Genomic DNA, 20,001 nt, shown 5'->3' on the forward strand with positions numbered 1-20,001 from the left:
TGATATGTAGCACAAAGGGGCTTGTGTATGAGTAACAGCAAATCATTCTTAGTTTTAACTTAGATGTAGGCAATTAGACATAATAGCTTTAGGATTGCCTCTGTAAGCTTACTAGTATTTTATAAGGTGACATGGCTATCAGAGCAATTTTTTCCTTCACTAGTCTGAAATGAATTAATTTTATATTCAAGTCATTTAACACTTACTTTGTCAGCATAAAAGATGATTTTTGCAAGCCAAAGCTGATGAGCAGGTAGAGATAATTCATATCCCTCTGCAGTACGATTGCTGGTCAAATGCCTGCTCTTTGGATAGAAATCTCCAGGGCTGTTTTTATGGTATGTTTTATTGGCACTAAAATTACTGTCTTTTAAGAATTCGGTCTCTAATACAAATACATTGATGCAGGTGAATTCAGTCTAGTGATTTTTCTCAAATTTTTTTTTAATAATGTATTTTTAGAAATGTTACTGCAGATATCTAATCTTGAAAATGAATTTTTATAAGCTGTGCAGTCCCTGGAGGTAATTAAAAGAACAGGGTTAAAAAGAGTATATAACATTGCCTCCTGGTGGTTGGCACCAGTACCAGTGCACATTGGCACAAGTACCAAGTACTAATCACCAAGCAAAAGAAACAATCCTGACAAAATATTGGATAATTTTTTAATGGAGATAGCATAGTTCTCAAACTGTACTATCACCTTGGTAGAAACGCTTCTCCCATCAGTCCACATGAGCAAACCAGGGGTGCCTGATAGTGCCAGTGTGGCTGGTACTTTTGCATTCGGTCCCTGCTTAGCTAATTGGCTTCTCAGGTGTTGCTTTCTGTGTAGGAGCTACTAGATCTTCTCACACTTGCTGGCTTCTCCCATTAGTTTGAGCATTGCGTTTGAACCATGGTAAAGATTTTTTGATGGCTAGGCTCACCAGAGCTGTTATAAAAAGAAAAGAAAAGAAAAATTCCCTTTTTCCCCACGCTAGCTCCATAGTCTAGAGGAGCGATCCTAACAGTTGTTTGCATCCCTGAATTCGGAAGTGGCTGCCTGGTCACCCTTCTGCCAAAGCAGGCAGGCGGAAAATGTCACCTGCCTTTTTTGTTTCGCACTGGAAATAGTTTCTGTTGGGAGCTCTTTTGACAGATAATTGTAGTCAAGCCAGGTTTTCTTCTCTTTGGTAAAACTCATCTTGCAGTTATTGCTGAAAGTGACTTCTTTGTGTTTCTCCACGCTTCTTCACATTTCTTTTGTTGTGGGGGGATTTTTTCCTCTAGGATCTTATAGTTGATCAGACAATAGAGAAGGTTTCTTTCTGCGCACCAGACAGAAACTTCGACAGAGCATTCTCATATATCTGTCGAGATGGCACTACAAGACGCTGGATATGCCACTGCTTTATGGCCGTAAAGGACACAGTAAGTATAATATAGTGTGTGGCCAACTCTTCCTGCTTCTAGCTGGAAGTTACACTCAGAAAATTTAACTATGCAGAATACTGCAATAAGTTTTGACTTCAGCTAAAATATTATTTAGTCCTTGAAAAATATTTTACTTCTAATTCTTTATATCTGAATTATTTGCCATCGCTCTGTGATGTCATCTTGTGGAGAGAAACGGTGCGCAGTGTGGTGTGTAAATGGAATGCAGTCAGCCTCAGATATCTCTAGCAGAAGGGAACTACTCTTCTAAAAATAGACAGAAGATATTCTCCTCTGAAAATGTATACAGCCAAAAACTGAAACAGCAGTGACAGTTTTTCCAGGATAAAAATCATAGTGAGTAAATAGACTTACAAATGCAGCCTCTTGTATGCAAATGTTGTCTTGAAGGGAAAGTCATTTGAATACTAAGGGATGGAGCTAAAATGAATTAAATTGAGATCCTATTTGCTTCTAAGTGATAAGAGAGATTTTTCCAGTAGAAGGTTTGAAAGTAGGTTACTTTCATCACTCATTTGCTGTGTAGCCTTAGGTAACTCATTCAGCTTCCTAATCTCACTTATATTATACAAAGTGCTTGAAACCTTCTAGTAGTAAGTAGTATAGAAAATTATTCTGGATATGCAAATTTATAGAGTCAACTCTGCATAGCTGCATGTTCAGAGCAATTATATTTGACATTTTATTATTTCTCTTCGAAGGGAAATGGTGAAATTAGAACTTCCCAGTCAGTTACTGACTATAGCAGATGAGTTAAGCCAGTGGTACTAGTAGCGCCTCTGACTCAACTATAGCTTCCATATCAGCTGGGTTGCCAGACTTCCTCTGACTTGAATTTCATTTCTTTATTGCAGTTATAGGACAGTGGATCCTTTTGACCTCACTGATTAATAATAGAAGTGCCTTTTGGAAGACTTAGAAGCATTTTGTATGCAGCAGTAATGGGTTACTCAGTGAAATCTGTTCTATTCTTCTTACGACGAACCCAGCTGAAGTTAAACCTGAGTCATGGGGATCCCTTATGTCACTTTTGTGGACCACTGGGTCTTCTGTCTTCTAAATGGGAAGCTGGGGGCAGGCGGGTGCAGACAATGGACAGAGAAAAGCATGCAGAAGCAGCTTGGCTGGGCCTTTATGACATGCGATATAAATTCTATTATTATATTTATTAATATAATAAATATAATATTTATTTTTGCATGTGAGAAGACTCTGCTGCACTCAGGGATTTTTGTTGCTAAGTAAATCAGGGTTGTTCTGGGACCCATTATAAAGCCTAATTTAAGAACATAGCATATGTTTCTCAAAAAGGCACTCTTAGTACTTGTTTGTGCATTTAGTCCGGGCCATTAGAGCTATAAGTAGTCATAGCTGTGCTCTTAATTTTCACATGTTTGCACACAACAGCAGTGCTCCCCAAGCCCTCTGTAAACTTTCTCCATGTATGAGAACAGCTTTCATTTATTGTTCAGAACTTACACCTGCATAAAATGGCTTCACAAGAGTTTCTTTGTACATAAAGATATCCAGAGGCAAGGGACCCGTGCAGACATGTTATCACACTAGTATCTTAGTAGCAGTTGAACTAAACAGGTTATCTGACAATCTCTTTCATTTCTGGGTGGCTGCCTTGAACGCTGCTTGTGCATTAGTAGCTGTAAGTCTTTATATACCAGCTTTAATTTAAGTCCCATGCAATATGGCCAATTACAGTAGTTCTCTTTAGTGCCTTAGTTAGATTCCTCTTGTAAAGGCAACTTATCACCTCCTAATGCTTGAAACACACGTATGTTTCTGCTGCAGTTACTGTATGATGCAATGTTGTCTTGCACAGGGGGAAAGGTTGAGTCATGCCGTGGGCTGTGCATTTGCAGCGTGCCTGGAGCGAAAGCAGAAGCGAGAGAAGGAGTGTGGAGTGACTGCCACCTTTGATGCCAGCAGAACCACGTTTACCAGAGAGGGGTCATTCAGGGTCACTACAGCTACTGAACAAGCAGAAAGAGAGGAAATTCTGAGACAGATGCCGGATGCTAAAGGTACGGGGTGCAACTTGGACAATCTTTAAGCAAGCAAAAACAGTACTGAGACGAACTGGGGCCTAACCCAGAACTGAAGGTTAACTTCCTTGCAAAATTCCCTCTCTTTAGCCTCATTATGTACAAATCATATTCTTAAACTCTCTTGTCATTTCACAAGATGAAAAAACACTCCCAGATTCACTCCTAGGGCATTCTCCCATATCTCCTCTAGAAAAAGTATGAGTGGCTTCATATGTGAAAGCAACTGGACAAAGCTGCTCCTGTTTTGTTTTACCAGCCTGCTTTATGGCAGGGAACATCGCAAGTGCCATACTAAAAGGCCTTATTAGAAAAATAGTATAAAAATATGACAACATGAGTTTACCAGACTTGAAGTGATCCTTTTTTGTAGTCTAAAGCTTACGGTAAATGAACAGAAAGCGGTATGCTTTTTTTCTTACCAGGAAAAAAATGTATTTTTATTTTAAGGTAGGTTACAAAGTTTATTTTTAGTATTATATTGCATGAGGGAAGAACAGGTCAATCAGTGTGCTTTCCATAAAAAACAGTAAGTAACTCAACTGGTGCACAGTGAGTTACATTCAAAAATAATTACTGGCTGATTGAGATGAGAAATTTGACTTCATAACCATTTAAAATGCAGAAGTGTTCTCAAATTCATGTGGTAGTAGAAGGACTTCTTACCCAAGTGTTACTATAGATGGTAGAGTTTTAAGACTACCAGAAAATACTTATAATAAATACTGTCTGTAGCTCATCTTACAGTAGAAGTGAACTTTTGTTTCAGAGGGTTCCACAGCAAGTTTTATACTGCCACTCTACTGCAAAACTTTAATTTTCATTTTCATCATCCATCTGCTTGTTCCCATACATTAGTTTTAGAATGCGTTGTTCCCATACGTTAGTTTTAGAATGCGCTAAATGAAGCTTAAATGCAAGGCCTTTGTTGCTTGAGGGCATGAGTCAAAGTCTTGACTCAGTGAAGGTGTGTGAAATACTTTCCAAGAAAGACTGATTAGAAAAGTTTCACTTTAATGAGCAGCTGCAACTCATGGGTAGTGAAGTTTGCAAGACAATATAATTAGTTCCTCCTACCATTCCAACTCCTCAGAAATCTCCGGAGTGACTCTTCTCTTTACTAGACTTCTAGTTATTCTGTTGATGTGTCAACAACAAAAAAACCCTCATTGTTTTTTGTAAGAAGTTCGAAAAGCTATGCATTAAAATAAGTTCACCCTAGGATAGCAAAATTTCCCCTTCTCCCCCCCTCTCTGTTGACCTATTTTAATATCAAAAGCTGTGTTCATTGCTTCCAAAGCTGATTCATCTATGCCATGAGTTAGAGACAATGTTCCTAGAGACGGAAAAATCCCCATTGCTGTTCTAATCACAGGTGTCATGATCTAAACTAGGCTTAAACCTACATTTCCACAATTAGGTCTGTTTTAACCAAAGCATTGTGGTATTATGCAGAACTCTGAAAAATGAAGCAGCTGACTTGAAACTGCAGTTTCCAGTATAACTAACTAGTGACTGGCTAATAACATTACAGCTAAATTCAGTTGAAGAGGTGCCACAGGACCTCAGTATCTTTGCTTCATGTAAACATAACTGGTGTTAGCATGGCCTGCCATCTTGCAGGCGGGATCTACCCTGCAGCACACTTCCATGTGGGCTGTAGTCTATTCCATGGAAGAAATGGGGAGCTGCTGTTTGAGCACTGAATGCAGCCCAACCTGTTAAGTGCTGTCTTTGGCCTGCTGAGGCTTGTGCAGGATGTTTGGCTACTGCTGCTGATTCTGCAAGGGTAGGAGGGCAGCTTTTAAAAGAAGGTCCTAAAGCTGGATTCTGTTCCCTGCAGCTGCTGAGCAATACCACCCTCATTAACTGAACACAGTTAATGGTAAGATTTTGGCCATAATCTGTTCTTCTTCCAGTTCTCCATGAGGCAAAATAAAGGAATCTCCCAACACACTTTTCAGTTTGAATCATAAATAAAGTGCAGGTATTTCTAAAGCAGTGGCCTCAGCAGTAGCTAGAAGGAATACATACGAGGCCATCATTCCATGAACTGGCTAGCCTCAGTAAGCTTTGCTTTGGAGACTGGATGTATGGTAAAGTGGCAAGATGAAGATAATGAAGGTATAAAAAGAGCTGACTTTTCTGCTGTGGTATTAGAAACTCCTTTATGGAAAAGTACTAATGATACAAATTCCTGCAATTTCTCTTTCCAAAACAAAATAGGGGTGAGGGGAGGGCATGCAGTTGAACAGTACTTTGCTTTACTCTTCTAACCTCACTCTATTTCCTCCATCAGCGGAACCAGAAGTGAAAACAGTAGCACCAAGTGCTGCACCAAACAACACTGCCCCCTCTCCTGGCTCGCCAACCTCTCCTACTGCTGATGTTGCTGCCTCCCTGGATAAAGAAATGAACAATCCCCACGCTATTCCTCGAAGGCATGCCCCTATAGAACAGCTTGCCAGGCAAGGTTCCTTCAGGGGTTTTCCTGCCCTCAGCCAAAAGATGTCTCCTTTTAAGCGCCAATTGTCTTTGCGAATAAACGAGCTGCCTTCAACAGTGCAAAGGAAGACTGACTTCCCTATGAAAAACTCAGGTAAAACCAAATGGTTTGAGCGAAACATTACCTTATGTTGTCTCTTCCTCCCTTCCTCTTCTGTGGCTTTAAATAACTCACTGTTTGGCTGTAGTAAATCCTCCTTCCTGCCCCAGTGTGGATCATTTCTCACCAACAGACAGTAACACCAGTTCAGAAAAAATCTAGTTTGGGAACATGCAAGAATTTCAAATACAATATTCACCTGCAGAAGACAAGCAGCTGTAATCTGTATTTGAAACATTGGAGCAAAGCTTGAAGTGCTCCAGGAATAGATGTTGGTGATTTAGTAGGTGCAGTTCTTTCCTCTGAGTCACTGAACCAGTTGCTCAGCAAATGCCAGAGTGTTTTGACAGACAAACCCCTCCAAGGCCTTCACCACTTGTCATGGGATCCTGTGACATTTTTCCTCACGTCTGTCCTTCCGTCTTTCTGAAATCCTCCTTTTTAGAGTAATGAAACCTCTTTTCACCTCCTTACGTATAATAACTTTTCTTACTCTAATAATTTTTTAGATGGTATATCCAGCTGTATCAGTAATGTGTGGTGCTGTTTTCACATGATAGCTGTGGGATTTTATAGAATCATCCCAACATAAACATCTGGGCTGATTAGTACCTTGCATAATATCCTAGAATCCCTTCAACTAGGTTAGCCTGTAGGACAGCTGCGCTCTCATTTGGCAGCAGAGATAGTTTTAGGGTTCCAAGCTTTAAAATAAAAATTACTGCAGCAAAGGCAAAAACACCACCAATATCTAATCTGACTTCTGTTATGATTCTTATTTGGTAGCCTGTGCATTAAGACCAGCATTGAGTTAATCAGTTTAGTACTGCATTGCTTACAAAAGTGATGCTGATTGAGCACACTATGGTCTGTATTTGTTCTGAGGATGTTCCCATGTATGCAGCTGCCAGTGCTGCTTACTGTCACACTACATCATTTTTATTGGAATATCCCTCAAAGAATCAATTTTTGGGTGTGCCTTACTCTGAATTTTAGGTACAGTGCATGTCATACCACTCATCCTATGGGTTTTTTTTGCTATTTGTGCTGCCTATGCCTGCTCATGTCACTTCTGTGTAATGAAGGACTTACTTACTTATAATCAGCACTTTTCAAAAGCAGCGCAATTAGAAATAACGAGAACATCTGGTAAGTCAGCAGTTTACTCCAAATGTCACTGTATCCACAGTATGCTGATATATTTAGTTTAAAACTGAGATCATCCATTTATTTGAACATTAAGCTTTTGTTTTTCATAATTTTAATAGGGGAGCTAGGGATTTCAGCTACTGCTGTACTGGGGCGATCAGCACTCTAACTGTAGACTTAACTTGCCACTGTGTATTACTGGCAACATGTTTAAACTTCATCTAGTTACTGTGGGAGTATGTTGTTGGAACAGTTAAATCTATCAATCATAAGCATTTTCGTTTCACAGAATGCCAAATCTTAGTGCCAAATCCTTGATATACTTAGCACTCTTCAATACCAAAAGATTTAAGTCTCTATTAAAGCTATAGAAAAAAAACTTTCATTTTCTGTAATGAACATCCTCTTCCATCAGAGAAAAGCAGTAATAACTGACTTCAGATCTGGAACTCTGATCTCCTTACCCTCTTAACTTAAAAAATACACTGATATGGCTATTTCTACGGTCAGATCTTTACCACAGATTTAAAAGAAGCTATCATTCAAATCAATAGAAAGAACATCTAGGAGATAAAGGAACTAGTTATATTTCAATTTAACATTAGTATTTGTAACAAACTTATTTTTGTTTCCCTTAAACTTCCAATTAATTTAATGATTTTTTGTTTATCTTTTCAGTCCCTGAGGTAGAAGGGGAAGTCGACAGCATTAGTGCCCTCTGCTCTCAGATCACCAACGCTTTCAGCGCAGCATCGGAAGATCCTTTCTCTTCAGCCCCCATGACAAAACCAGTCACAGTAGTTGCACCACAGTCTCCTGCCTTTCAAGGTTTGTGATTTCTTTGCTTGCATGATGGTCATGCTGAATGAGGCTTGAATGCACATAATGTTGCTTTCCAGTAGCACATTGTCTTAATGTCTTGTGTAGTCCTTTATCTATATTTTGGAGGAATGCATCCTGCTTTATTCATCTTGTCGGTTGAGGTTTTTCTGTGTTTTTGTTTTTAATCTTTCACTAAAAGTTCATGCACCTGCCACACGATAGTTACCTGTAAAAGGGACTGGCTTTGAGATAATGGCAATTTAACATTCTGCCTACTGAAGTGTAATAACCTTAAGAACTGTGTCACAGGAACAAAATCCCACAGGGGAAGAAGATTGTGTGAAGGGAAGAACATCATTGCTGGTTTTCACATGTGGAAACACTGTGATAAGTTGTGGAGAGATGCCAACCATAGAATTCTTAATAGCCTCTGAGCTTTGGTCCACTGATTTCTTTTTTTTAATACAAAAGTAGTGAGAGAAAAGAACCTCTCCTTGTTAAATGTAGTTACTGTTACTTAGCATCTGAAATCTGTTCTTCCTTTGAATCTAAAATTAATCATGTTATTGTAACTTCTGGTGAGCCATATCCCTATAAAACCAGCAAATTTAACTTCAGTCTGAAGCAGGTATTATCAGAATGCAGGATTTCATCAAGTACATAAAACCCCACCATCCCACAGTTCAGTTAACAAGAGTTGGCTTGGTGAATAGGAATGTACTAGCTTTATCAACTCACAGTTCTGTTTGGCTAATTTACACAAACCACTGTCATGTCTAAAATTGTTGTATGTTGATAGGCATGACCTGGCCCACTAATATTCCCATCATGTGCATGCCTTGCATGAATTAATTAATTGCACTGATGTTGTCTGCTCCCATTTTAGTTAATGGCACTGCCTCTGCCTTCTGTGTGCTTGCTGCTAAACCATCCCAAGCTGCTGTAGTGTCCACAGTTATGCCAGTTCGTGAAACCAATCCTTGGGCTCATGCTCCTGCTGCTAATACTGGAGCTGCAGCCATGGTCTCCGGTAAGATTGGAAGTAGATCCTGTGCATTTCTCTGAGAACTTGGATCAGAAGCGTAATTGAGCCCTTGAGACAACTGTCAATGCCACTTAATGAAAAGTGGAAGGAACAGTGACAAAAGGTGGAAGTAGTAGCCTTTTGCACAAGTGGATGGAGGGAAGCTATGAACTCGTTGGGTCTGGGTCTATAAGCTAGCTTTTTTTTCTTTCTTTTTTTTTTTTTTAATCTTGGCAGCTTTTTAGAAAAATCTGATGCTTAAAAAGGAAGTAATGAAATAGTGTGTATTTGGGGATGAAGGGGAAAGAATCTCTCTATCTGTGTACCCAAAATAATTTTTGTGTGTTCTTTCCACCAAACTAAAGAAGGAGAGAATAAGTCAGGTGCTTAAAGGTTTTAGAAGTTCATGTCTTTTGTTTAATAAGTTTAGTCTGTCCTTTTAGTCCTTGTCTATATTTATATACAATGTGAGGTGGGAATTTAAATGGCTGTCACCCATGTGGATGCTTATGCTAGAAGGCTACAATCAAACTTACACCATTTCCTGGTGAAAGCTCAACTAGAAAAAAGCAACCTTGCTAGTGAAATAGGTTCTGTTTGGCCTTGTGAGAGTACCAGACCCATTATCAGCAGGTCTTTCCCCCAAAAGTGAGACCCTAAGCTCTGCCTCCCAGAGTTCCCACTGTAAAAAACAACAGTAAACTAATCATCTTCAGGTGCAGTTTGTCCAGTCTCTACAATCAGCTTAAATTAAGAGTACTGAGCAGTAAAGATATTCTGCTTCTGTAAAACACCTAATAACATATGAACTGCAGAGCTGCAATCTAGCGTTCCTGGTTGCTTTTCTCATCACATTGGAAAGTTGGTGAGGTCCTATCGGAGGGAAAAGAGAATTTAAAACAGTACGGAGAAGGAAACCAGTAGAATTCAGCTGATGGGAGATGGTTGTGAACTGTGGGAGGAATGGAAATGATGGTGATTATTTTTTAATTGTTGAAGATAAATGAATTAAAAGCAGAGCTGTTTTTATAGGAAAAAAATCTGTAATATTAAGTGTTGAACATTGCAAAAGAATTAGAGAGGTTAACAGCCCAAGTTACACGTGGAGAGAGTAAGGAAAGAGTGGAGATGAAGGACGAATGTAAACAAGGGAGTCATAGTAAGTATCGTTTACATATATTGTAATTTGATAGATGTACTTCCTTAAATGTTCACGTATATTGTAGGAAGTGTTCATACTTCACTCTGACACATATGTGATGGAAAAATGAATGTTGTCTTAACTCCTAATACAATTACATTACTGTCCTATAAGGGTAAAGCCTTAATTTAGGACACAGGGCATGTAAGCCTTAAAAACAGTTCCCTATAGTTTTGTATTCTAACAATCCACCAGTCCTGAGCTGTATATTCAGAAATTGATACTCCTCTGTTGGAGGAATTAGTGGTTATGGACTAGGTCATTGCTGCTAAGTAATAATGAAGGCACTTCTACGTGCCTTAAAGTCTCAGAAGTCTGCTATAAAAAAAAAAAAATCTGCACTGTAGTGAAGAAGCTCTTCTCCATCCCTTCTTGACTAGTGTCCTCCTATAACAGAACAGTATACTAGGATACAAAAATATGCTTCCACCATTGGTTGCATCCTCTCAACTGTGGAGGGAGGGAGGGAGGCCTGACTGTTCTTGCATGCATCTTCCAATCTTTCTAGCTAGCACTGATAAAAGGGTGAGGAACAGAAGTGTTAATGACCTCCCCATGCTTTCCTTGCCAGGAACTGAATGGAGCACCTCCTCAGGTGCAGCGTCACCAAGTCTCTTCCAAGGAAATCACAGACGTACTCCCTCAGAGGCAGACCGCTGGTTGGAAGAGGTCTCAAAGACTGTCAGAGCCCAACAGCAGCCAACGCCAGCTCCGCAGCCACTACTACAACCTCCTCCAGCAACTTCCCAGTCAGCACCAGCTTTCCCAGTGAATACCTTCATTGCACCTCAGCCTGTGCCAGTTGGTGTGGTACCGCCCATGCAGCCAGCATTTATTCCAGCTCAGCCCTATGCTGTAGCAAATGGGATGACCTATGCAGCTCCGAGCGTACCTGTGGTTGGGATCACGCCGTCCCAGATGGTAGCCAATGTCTTTGGTACTGCAAGTCACACTCCAGCAGCCCATCCCCATCAGTCGCCCAGTCTTGTTAAACAGCAGACGTTCCCACAGTATGAAACTAACAGTGGTACGACCAGCCCTTTCTTCAAGCCACCTGTGCAGCACAACGGCTCTGCAGCTTTCAATGGAGTTGATGGTGGCAAATGGGCTGCAGAGGACAAGCATTCACAGCCTCCTGCAGCTGCTGCACAGGTAGACCCATTTGAAGCACAGTGGGCAGCACTAGAGAGCAAGGCAAAGCAACGCACTAATCCCTCTCCAACTAACCCCTTCTCAAGTGATTTGCAGAAAACATTTGAGATTGAACTTTAAACAGTCCTGCAAGGGTAGGTAAGTTGTATATTAGTATAGAGGGATAAAGGGAGCAGAGGAGACTATTTCTGATCAGTTTGCTTTGATAATCCCCAAAAAGTCCCTTCAAATGAAAATGGGTTAGGAAGAAGGAACAATTATGGAGAGGATATAAACATACAAAGAATCTAATGTGCGTTCTTAAGAGGAGACCTGAAGCCACCCCAGTCTGCAGTCCTTCCTCACCTGGAAAGCTGGAAGTCAAACAGAGCAAAGAAGGGCACCAGTCCTGAAGCCTGTTCTGCAGAAACATCAGTGATCTCACAGAAAGGAAGACAAATACTGTACCTGTGTTCTTCTGATGCCCTGTGAGTCCTGGACTTTGCCCACCCCCCTCCGCTCCCCCCTGGGAAAGAGGTGTGCAGGGGGGTGGAGTATGGGTGGGAGATTGTTGCCTGCTTAGCAAAAGCTAGGTTTGTGGAAAAAATTGAGCTTCCATTTTGAGTAACAAAGTGAATATTATATATAAAGAATAAAGTAAAGCCAAAATCTTTATTTTTATGCATTTAGAATATTTTAAATAGTTGGATATTAAAAGCTGTATGAGTTGTAAGTAATCTTGCCAAAGGTTTAAAAAAAAAAGGGGGGGGTTGGATGTAAGAAATTGTACATAAGATTGATTTATCACTGATTCTTATTGTAAGTAATATTTTGGGGGTGGGGTGGGAAGAAAGGGGCCCTAGCTTGTTCTTGTATCTGTTCACTGTAAGTAGCATATTGCAACAACAATCACAACCAATAAGTCATTATATTGTAGTTTTAAATAAAGAAAATTAAAGAACAGTATTGTCATGGTTTGAAAACCATGAGGAAAAATCTACTGTTTTTTATTGAAATCAAGCTACATATTATATATAGTATGTTTATTTTCTTTCATGTATCGCTGCAGTTTACTTGTCTTAATCTATTGGTTCTAACACTACTGTGACAACTTAATGTAATCATATCTACAACCTGGGGCTACCTAGGAACCCATTTTATGTTTGTCTGTTAATAGATCTTAGAGGATTTTAACTTTATTTTTATTTTTTCCACTGATTTGTGAAACCTTGTGGTTAAGGCTGCAGCTGGTCCAGGTTCTGCCACTGGTGACTCATGAAATCCATCTCATTTTAACTTTACTTTTAAATTTTGGCCTTACAAGCAAATGTAAGTTATATATATTTGTACTGATGATTTATAATCTGCTTTAACAAAAATAAATGTTGGTGGTAGAAGCACTGTCTGTGAAAGCTTTGTTTTTCCCCATTTGGTTTTCAGGATTTGTCCTTTTGTGTAATTAGGTGAACAAAAACACTGCTCGCCATCCTAGAAGCCTAACAATGATATTTTAATAGCTCTCTTTTTGTATGCCATATTACATTACCTTGAACTTTAAGACCTAACTTGCAACTATCCTTGCTAGGAGGGCTTTACTGAAACCATTAGATTCTAGTTGCATCGCTGAATTTTCTAATGTTGAATATTTACTTAGAGACAAACATGAAGCCACTAACATTCAAATAGGGAAAAAAGAAAACTCATTTTGATTTTCTTTCTCCTAGTATTAAAAGGAGTGAAGATCCCAATAGCCATGTGAGCAGGCAGTGTATTTTCACTCTTTCTGTTCTCCCAGTAAGTTGCAATATCTACCCTGTTAATGTGACTGCTTCACACTGCATTCGTGTGTGCACCAAACAGTTCATGTATAGAGAAAAGTCAGACCTTGTACCTGAAAGGGGAGTATATTATTATAGTGGGATAAAGGGAGCAGAAGGGACTGTTTCTGAGCCTTTCCTTTAGAAATGCTTCCTTCCTTATGAGCTTGCCAGCAGTTTCTGTTTCCAGACAAGTACAGTGATACTCAGTGACATGGTCTAGAAAGCTGGGGCTTTTTTCTGTATAGGTTCTTGCATTAAGCATACCTGTCTTCAGTATGGCATGACTAATAATGACCGATACTCCCTATTGTATTTGAGGTAGTACTGATGCTTTTTTCAGCTTTCAAAAAGCAAACATATTTATAGTCATATGTGCGTGGAGATCTGACATATGTAAGACTAGAAAAAGCTATACATGCTTTTTTCTTCCCTCTCCCATTAGCCCCTAAGTCTTTCACAGCAGTGCCTAAAGACCATCCAAAAATAGTCCTGTATATCTACACCCTTCCCCTGCCCTGACAATAACAGCAAGGGAAATATGCTCTTCCTACAAACCATTGTTTAGGGAAGGAAAGTAACAGCTTGGTACACAAATCAAAAAGTAAACAGCCAGTTAGGCAGTTAGTGACATTACACAGAGGCAAAAATCTCAGCTTGCCAAATAGGAAAAAAAAAAAAAAAAGTAAGGAAAAGACCTTTTATTTAACTATTACAGTGATGGCATGTACAGTGAACTGCATGCCTTCAAATACAATCCTTATTACTGTGGCTACTCAATAGAAAGAGAGTCAGAGAATAAATGCTCACTTAACCAAAGCCCCTTCAACATGAGATTAGAGTCCAGTCCACCAGACTACAGGTGACAGTTACAGCTCTCAGAAGTCTTCAGAAAGAGCTCCCTGCCTGTATGTTTTATAACTATGCAGCTTAAATGAAAGCTGAATATGCATACTATATAAGTCTTACTACAAAAAGCCTCTGACAAAGTAGAAAGGGATGTTACAGAAACGACTGCTCATGTTTGGTGAAAGTAAAAGGGGAGGGGGTTAAATACAGCTGTAGACTACCTCTAATCCCACTCTTGAGAAGGTTCACAAGAGCTCAGTGGGTCTCATCCCCGTTTCACTAAGACTGGCATTTACACAGGTTGTGATTAGGGCCATTGTCTCAGAAGGCCAATTCATATGATAGTCAAATATTCTATACAGAAAACAAAAAAGTGCTGTTTTGAAATGTTAAATGCAAATTTATGAACATACACAAGTAGAATCGATCTCAGGACTATCTCATTGTTTTTAAATAACCAATAATGGCAACTTCACAAACTTACTTACAGTGTAACCCACTCTGTGAGTTACAGCAGAGGCTTATTTGCCTAACAGCCAAATTAATGGATCTTCACTGCATGTAAGACTTTCTGCCTTCTAGGAAGCAGACTTTATCACTGACCTCTCAAAAAATATCTCTTTGAAAATCTGTCACCTCTCACTCCTTTACTGGATTGCTTCTAGGCTTTTTAGTGTGTTCACATCTTAAAGTATGGTGTCCAAACCTGAAGACATACTTGTGCTGAAAAGAGTGCAATTATTAGGTTGGTAGTTCTTATTTTTAGATGCAGCTGAACTGATTTACTGGATTTAGATTCCAGACCAGCTTTAGGCTGTCAAGCCTGGGGATTTACACGTCTGTATCACTGCTGCCCTGAGCGTTGATTCTGGACTGAAGGAGAGTGGTGTGATCACAGTCCAGAATTAGACTCCTTCCTTACAAGCCTTAAAGTAACAGAAATAGGGGGAAAAGAAAAAGAAAAAAAGCCAACCCTCCTCCAAGCCCCCCAAACCCACTAGTATCATGTATCAGGGTACTAGTTTATAGATACACCTATACATAGACTAAATAGGTGATGGTGCTAATTCATGTAATTAACCCATCCAAGTCTCAGGAGGAAGTGCTAGGACTGTGAGGGTAAAACAATACTATTGAGGCTGCAAAAAATGCAGTTACAATTTCATTGTGAGATACTGAAGACACCATGGGCCTTCCCTGGCTCAACAAATTATATCACTTCACCTTAATACCTGAGAATTTCTCTTTCAGACCCTCATATACATGCTAGCTGTCACCCAGTTGGTCTTGAAATGATGGATGCTTTTCTGCTATAGCTGCTCTGCATCTGGAAGTCCTCATTTGTTAGCTTGTAACAGCAGGAATCGGCCCAGGCCGCGTGCAGAGCCAGGCTCTCCTGGAGTTAATTGAGACTAGAGTAGATCATCGGGAGGTTTATTCTGGCAAGTCAGTGGGCCCTACCTATTGTCCTCTCCAAGTACAAACCCAGCACAAGGCTACCACAGATCCCATCTTCGCATTAAATTCAACAGAACAGTTCTGGCTTCTAAAAAAATAAAAATAAAATAAAATAATAATAATAATAATAATAATAATAGTGTTATATCCATCTAAATTATCCCTACCATTTAGAAAGGGCTAAAGTATTCTTTTGTTTTGTCTTATATTTTTTGTGAAGTGCTGCTTCTGCATTTCACTCCAAAGCTGATTACATTCAAGTAGAGCCAAACTGATCCAACTAAAAATTTGTCTAAGGGGTACTAGAATAAAACAGCATACTGTATGTGACATTATGGATGCATCCCTAGCAACCTCATAGAACCCAAACATTAATTTACATGCATCAAGTTGTTCATGTCCAGTGTCTTCTGCATTTAGACAGAAACTGCTCCCCAGGACTATAAATGTTCCTCACTGATTCGTGCTGTAGTTAAGACAGTTCAGGCCCATCTTCAAACACTTCAAAGATTGTTTTTTAAGAGCACTTTTCTCTTGCTTATGTGAACAACTGGTCTTTCCCTCTTTCATGCTGGTTATCTGCCTCCTGTAAAGTCACAGAATCCTTATGTTCCCAGTGTCATCTTGTTCTGTGAGTAACAGCAGCTATTGTTAAGTGAAGAGATGGATTAGCTATTGCAAGGCATATGGGGGGGGGGGGAAGAAGTTTGCAATACAGTTGAGCATGGTGGTTCTCCCACCTTTGAACAGTTACACCCACTACACTGTTAAATTCACCCTCTTAAGCTTTCAAGCAGAACAGATCTCCCAAAACAGTTTTAGGCAGTAAAAGGACAGAGCTCCTGTCTTGTAATCAGTCACCTGTACTTTCATGTAGCCTTGGAGGTGTCTGTCACCCGTGGTGATGAGGAGGGCCGGCCTGCGGTTGGTAGCGAGAACAGCTGGCACAGCAGAAGCTGGAGTAGTATTCGTTACTGCAGAGCTGGGCCTGCAGGATCAGATCACAGTTGGCGAGGTGTGGCTGGTCCACGCACTCTCTGCTCAGGTCCACAACATGATTCACAGCTGCTGCAGCCAAGCAAAAGGGAAGAGGGACAAACAGGTCTGCATGAAGCCAGCTGAAAATCTGTTGCCGGGTCTTGCTCCTCAGGTTTCCATGTCCCTCCCAGAAGAGCACAGCAGGTTCCTACTTTCTCCACCCTGCCAATTCCAAGGGGATTATTTTAAACATAGTCCAATATCAAGGATGAGGGGGACCCACTGACATCCCTGGTTAGATACAGAAGGAGGATGGAGTTTCTAGGCCTTAACATCTCTTGAGGAGAGACCACTCCACACCCTGTGAAAAGCAGGCTGGATGGCATCCAGAGGCCAGATACCAATCTTGCAGCCAAACATTTTGTCAACCAACTGCGGTGTTTTGACCTCAGGAAATTAAGCAAGCTCCCAGCACCCTGGTGAGGGGTTGTCTGCACCATCCTGCTTTTATGCCCAGGGAAAGCAGGTAGTGTAACCCAGAGGCACCTGCTGCTTCCCTCAGCCAGAGGTGGGTGGTGGATGGGCACACGCAATGAGCAGACTTATAGTAACGGCCAAGAGGTTGGCACTGTGCTGGGGGCAGTAGGGAGGACAAATTGTACTCACTGCTAGGCCTGCTCCTCATCACTTTCACCTCCGTGCTGGCACTGACGGAGTTGCTGCTGCTGTAGGCGCTGCATGTGTAGGATCCCTCATCAGCCTCTTGAACGTTGCTTATGATCAGTCTTCCATCCTGGGACAGGTGGATGTGGTGGCCATCTGCCCGCATTGGGACGCCATTCCTGCAGTGAAAAGCATTTCATACCATTATTCCCACCATGGGAGCTAATGAGCACTGTGCTGTTTGGGAACTTACACTTTGTGAAAAGGGTGAATTTCTACAAACTCAGCACAAAGGAAGAAGTTTTCTTTTGCCATGACCTGGCTCTACAATTAGGTAGTAATGTAAGCCCGAGTGAGTCTGCACCCACTAGCCTACTGTCTCTGTGGGGAGTAGCTAGCTATGTGCTCTGTAAAGCCTTTTCCCTTTCCTGTATTACACATTTTGAGGTTTAAGGAACTAAGAGAAGATACAGTGTGCCTTTCCTCTGTCCAGGTTGTGGTCTGGCAATGAGTGTTTGGCCGACCACTTACTACCCCATGTGGTCCTCAAGCAATGTGCCCTCTTTCTTCCTCCTCAAAAGTTTGTTTCAAAAAGCGTTCGAGAAATCAGCAAGACTGTGTCTGTTCTGTTCTTCCTGAAATACTCTACGTAAAGCAGGAAAACCACCTGAATTCTGAACTGCCAGTTACCAAGGAAATAAAATCTGATTCACTGAAAAGGGTTTCCTCAGACTCCGAAACTTGCATCATCTTGTTAACTCAAATACCAAAGTTACGTATGGAAGAAAAGCTCTTTTTGTGAGAAGGGCCACTTCAGTCCTACTCCTTGGAGTAAAGGGACTTGAACAACTACCAGTCCATCTCTCTGGATCCTTTGCAGGAAGGCTCCAAAAAAATGATTATTTTCAAGTAGGAAAAAACAACAAACATCTCCCCAACACTCACACAAATTCACAGTTTCACTGCAAGAAAAGAGAAGAGGACACAGCTTTTCTCTTATGCTTAACGAGACCCTTTAAACTCTCCTTTACTCCCATTTGACAGCAGACGGAGAGAACTGTCCCAGCAGGAAGCTGGAGAAAGAGTGGCTGTTATTGCAGAGGCTAAAATGTTTGCTAGGATTAGCCAGTGAGATAATTTTACAGAAACTTAATAAAGGTCTTCCTCTGCTCACACACTTTAATTTTTGCTATTGTAATGTCACTAGTTCTCCAGCATGGAGCCTTCCCAAACTCCATGAATTCTTAGCTCAATGCCACTCTCCTCCTCATTTTGCTGGAACATGGACTTGGTGAACTTCATCCCCCACAGGGATCTTGACCAGGACTTTTCGGAGAATAGCAAAGTCAATTAGGACGAGTGGAAAACAGTGGCTGGGGCTGAGAAGAACCGTGGATCCCTCCCTGGCCTGGCAGGCATCTGGCAGGCATCCTGGCCTGGCAGGAGGATAAGTGATGAGGTTCAGGAAGAGGAAGAAAGGGAAGTTCTGTCTCATTTTTGCTTACCTTGACCACCGTATATTCACACTGCTGCCGGTCACTGTGCAATGAAGTTGGGCAGTCTCTCCCTCAGGTACCGTGATGCTTGGCAGAAGACCAGTGATCCTCAGCTCTCCTGGACCAGAAAGGAAATCCTCGCTAGCTGGAAGACAATTCCATGTTGCCTCCAGTAGCAGGAGTATTCTCCTCTCAGAAAAGTTCAACTTACACTACCATGAGCTACGCAGCTTCTAGGCCCTGAAACAATACGTTTGGAGCTATCGCAGCTATTTCTATGCGGGACATGGTATTTCCTAAGGGATTTGTCCCAAGTCAGAGCAAGCAGCAGAGGCCTCAAGGAGCTTTTTCCTCCAGCTGGACTCAAGCAGATCACAGAGCCACCCCCTTTAGCTTCTCTTGCTCCTGAACCCATTCACACCAGTATCCTAGAAACAAGACCTGAGAAGCAACTCTCACTGTGCTATCAGCCCCCTTTCTCAGCTGCCTAGAACACTACAATCTACTAGGCCCATGCAGATTTTGTACCATCTGGTAAAACAACTCACCATTCCCTTGCCCTCAAGCTGCCTGTTAAATGCTAGGTGTGAAGCCAACAGGCATGGCAAAAGGTGATACCTGCCTGCAGGCCAGCACCCACCCCCCACACTGTGTGCATACGTGTGTGCGCACAAGCATGTAGCACTTCCACCTGTCTGGTACCTAGAGGTCGAAACAGGACCTGGTGCTGGTCCTGGTCACGTCCATTCGAGGCGATGCAGGTGAAGAAGCCAATATCTTCAGAGCTGACCCGGCTGATCACCAGGGCTCCATCTGACTGCTGCCTGTGCCTGGGGGACAAAGCCAGAAACCTCCTCAGCTGGTGCATGGCCCAGGATGGGACTCCAGCCACCAGAGCTGGAGCCAAGCCATGCACACAGCCTTGTGGTAACACCCTCCAAAAAACAGGTTTATCAGCAGTCCAGTTCAAACTATACGCCCTTGTCCTCAAATCCCAGCACTAGTGCTGTGGCCTCTGGAAAAGCTCTCTGCTGAAGCAGACCCTCTGGGAGCAAGGGAGTGAGGGGAGTTTCAGGAGAGCAGTATCAGCACCCAGGAAAATTTACTGCAGGTGCCCCAATATTTTTGCTGGTAAATCTGTCCCCTCATTCACAGACCAGCTGTTTTTTGGCAAATTGACTTGTCATGCATCTTCCTTCTGCTAATCTCGTAGCTTTGTTCTGTGAGCGAGGCCAGGGCAGTTGAACAGTACTGCCTGGCCCCAGCAGATGAAGCTGCCCAGCATGAAGTGGGACAGGTCCTAGCTGTATGGCC

General features: G+C 41.5%; 2 protein-coding genes across 10 annotated transcripts in view; one reads left to right on the forward strand and one right to left on the reverse strand.

Annotated features, from left to right (window-relative positions):
- Positions 1 to 12,865, forward strand: part of NUMB (NUMB endocytic adaptor protein) — a 105,466-nt gene extending 92,601 nt beyond the window's left edge. For 6 of the 9 annotated variants that reach the window (XM_067296513.1, XM_067296515.1, XM_067296517.1 and 3 more), the window contains 6 exons: positions 1,273 to 1,413; positions 3,272 to 3,473; positions 5,794 to 6,093; positions 7,927 to 8,076; positions 8,957 to 9,100; positions 10,867 to 12,865. In XM_067296513.1, the coding sequence (XP_067152614.1) occupies positions 1,273 to 1,413; positions 3,272 to 3,473; positions 5,794 to 6,093; positions 7,927 to 8,076; positions 8,957 to 9,100; positions 10,867 to 11,567 (1,638 nt within the window). In that variant the 3' untranslated portion in view covers positions 11,568 to 12,865. The remainder of the gene's footprint in view (positions 1 to 1,272; positions 1,414 to 3,271; positions 3,474 to 5,793; positions 6,094 to 7,926; positions 8,077 to 8,956; positions 9,101 to 10,866) is intronic. The other 3 variants (XM_067296518.1, XM_067296519.1, XM_067296521.1) reach the window with 1 other exon arrangement.
- Positions 12,866 to 16,235: 3,370 nt separating this feature from the next.
- Positions 16,236 to 20,001, reverse strand: part of PAPLN (papilin, proteoglycan like sulfated glycoprotein) — a 29,763-nt gene continuing 25,997 nt past the window's right edge. The window contains exons 24-27 of the mRNA XM_067295672.1: positions 19,390 to 19,517; positions 18,697 to 18,805; positions 17,195 to 17,370; positions 16,236 to 16,618 (exon numbers count right to left, since the gene is read on the reverse strand). Coding sequence (XP_067151773.1) covers positions 16,443 to 16,618; positions 17,195 to 17,370; positions 18,697 to 18,805; positions 19,390 to 19,517 — 589 coding nt within the window. The 3' untranslated portion in view covers positions 16,236 to 16,442. The remainder of the gene's footprint in view (positions 16,619 to 17,194; positions 17,371 to 18,696; positions 18,806 to 19,389; positions 19,518 to 20,001) is intronic.

Source organism: Apteryx mantelli, chromosome 4 (assembly GCF_036417845.1).
Source record: "Apteryx mantelli isolate bAptMan1 chromosome 4, bAptMan1.hap1, whole genome shotgun sequence".
In the NCBI taxonomy this organism is placed as follows: Eukaryota; Metazoa; Chordata; class Aves; order Apterygiformes; family Apterygidae; genus Apteryx; species Apteryx mantelli.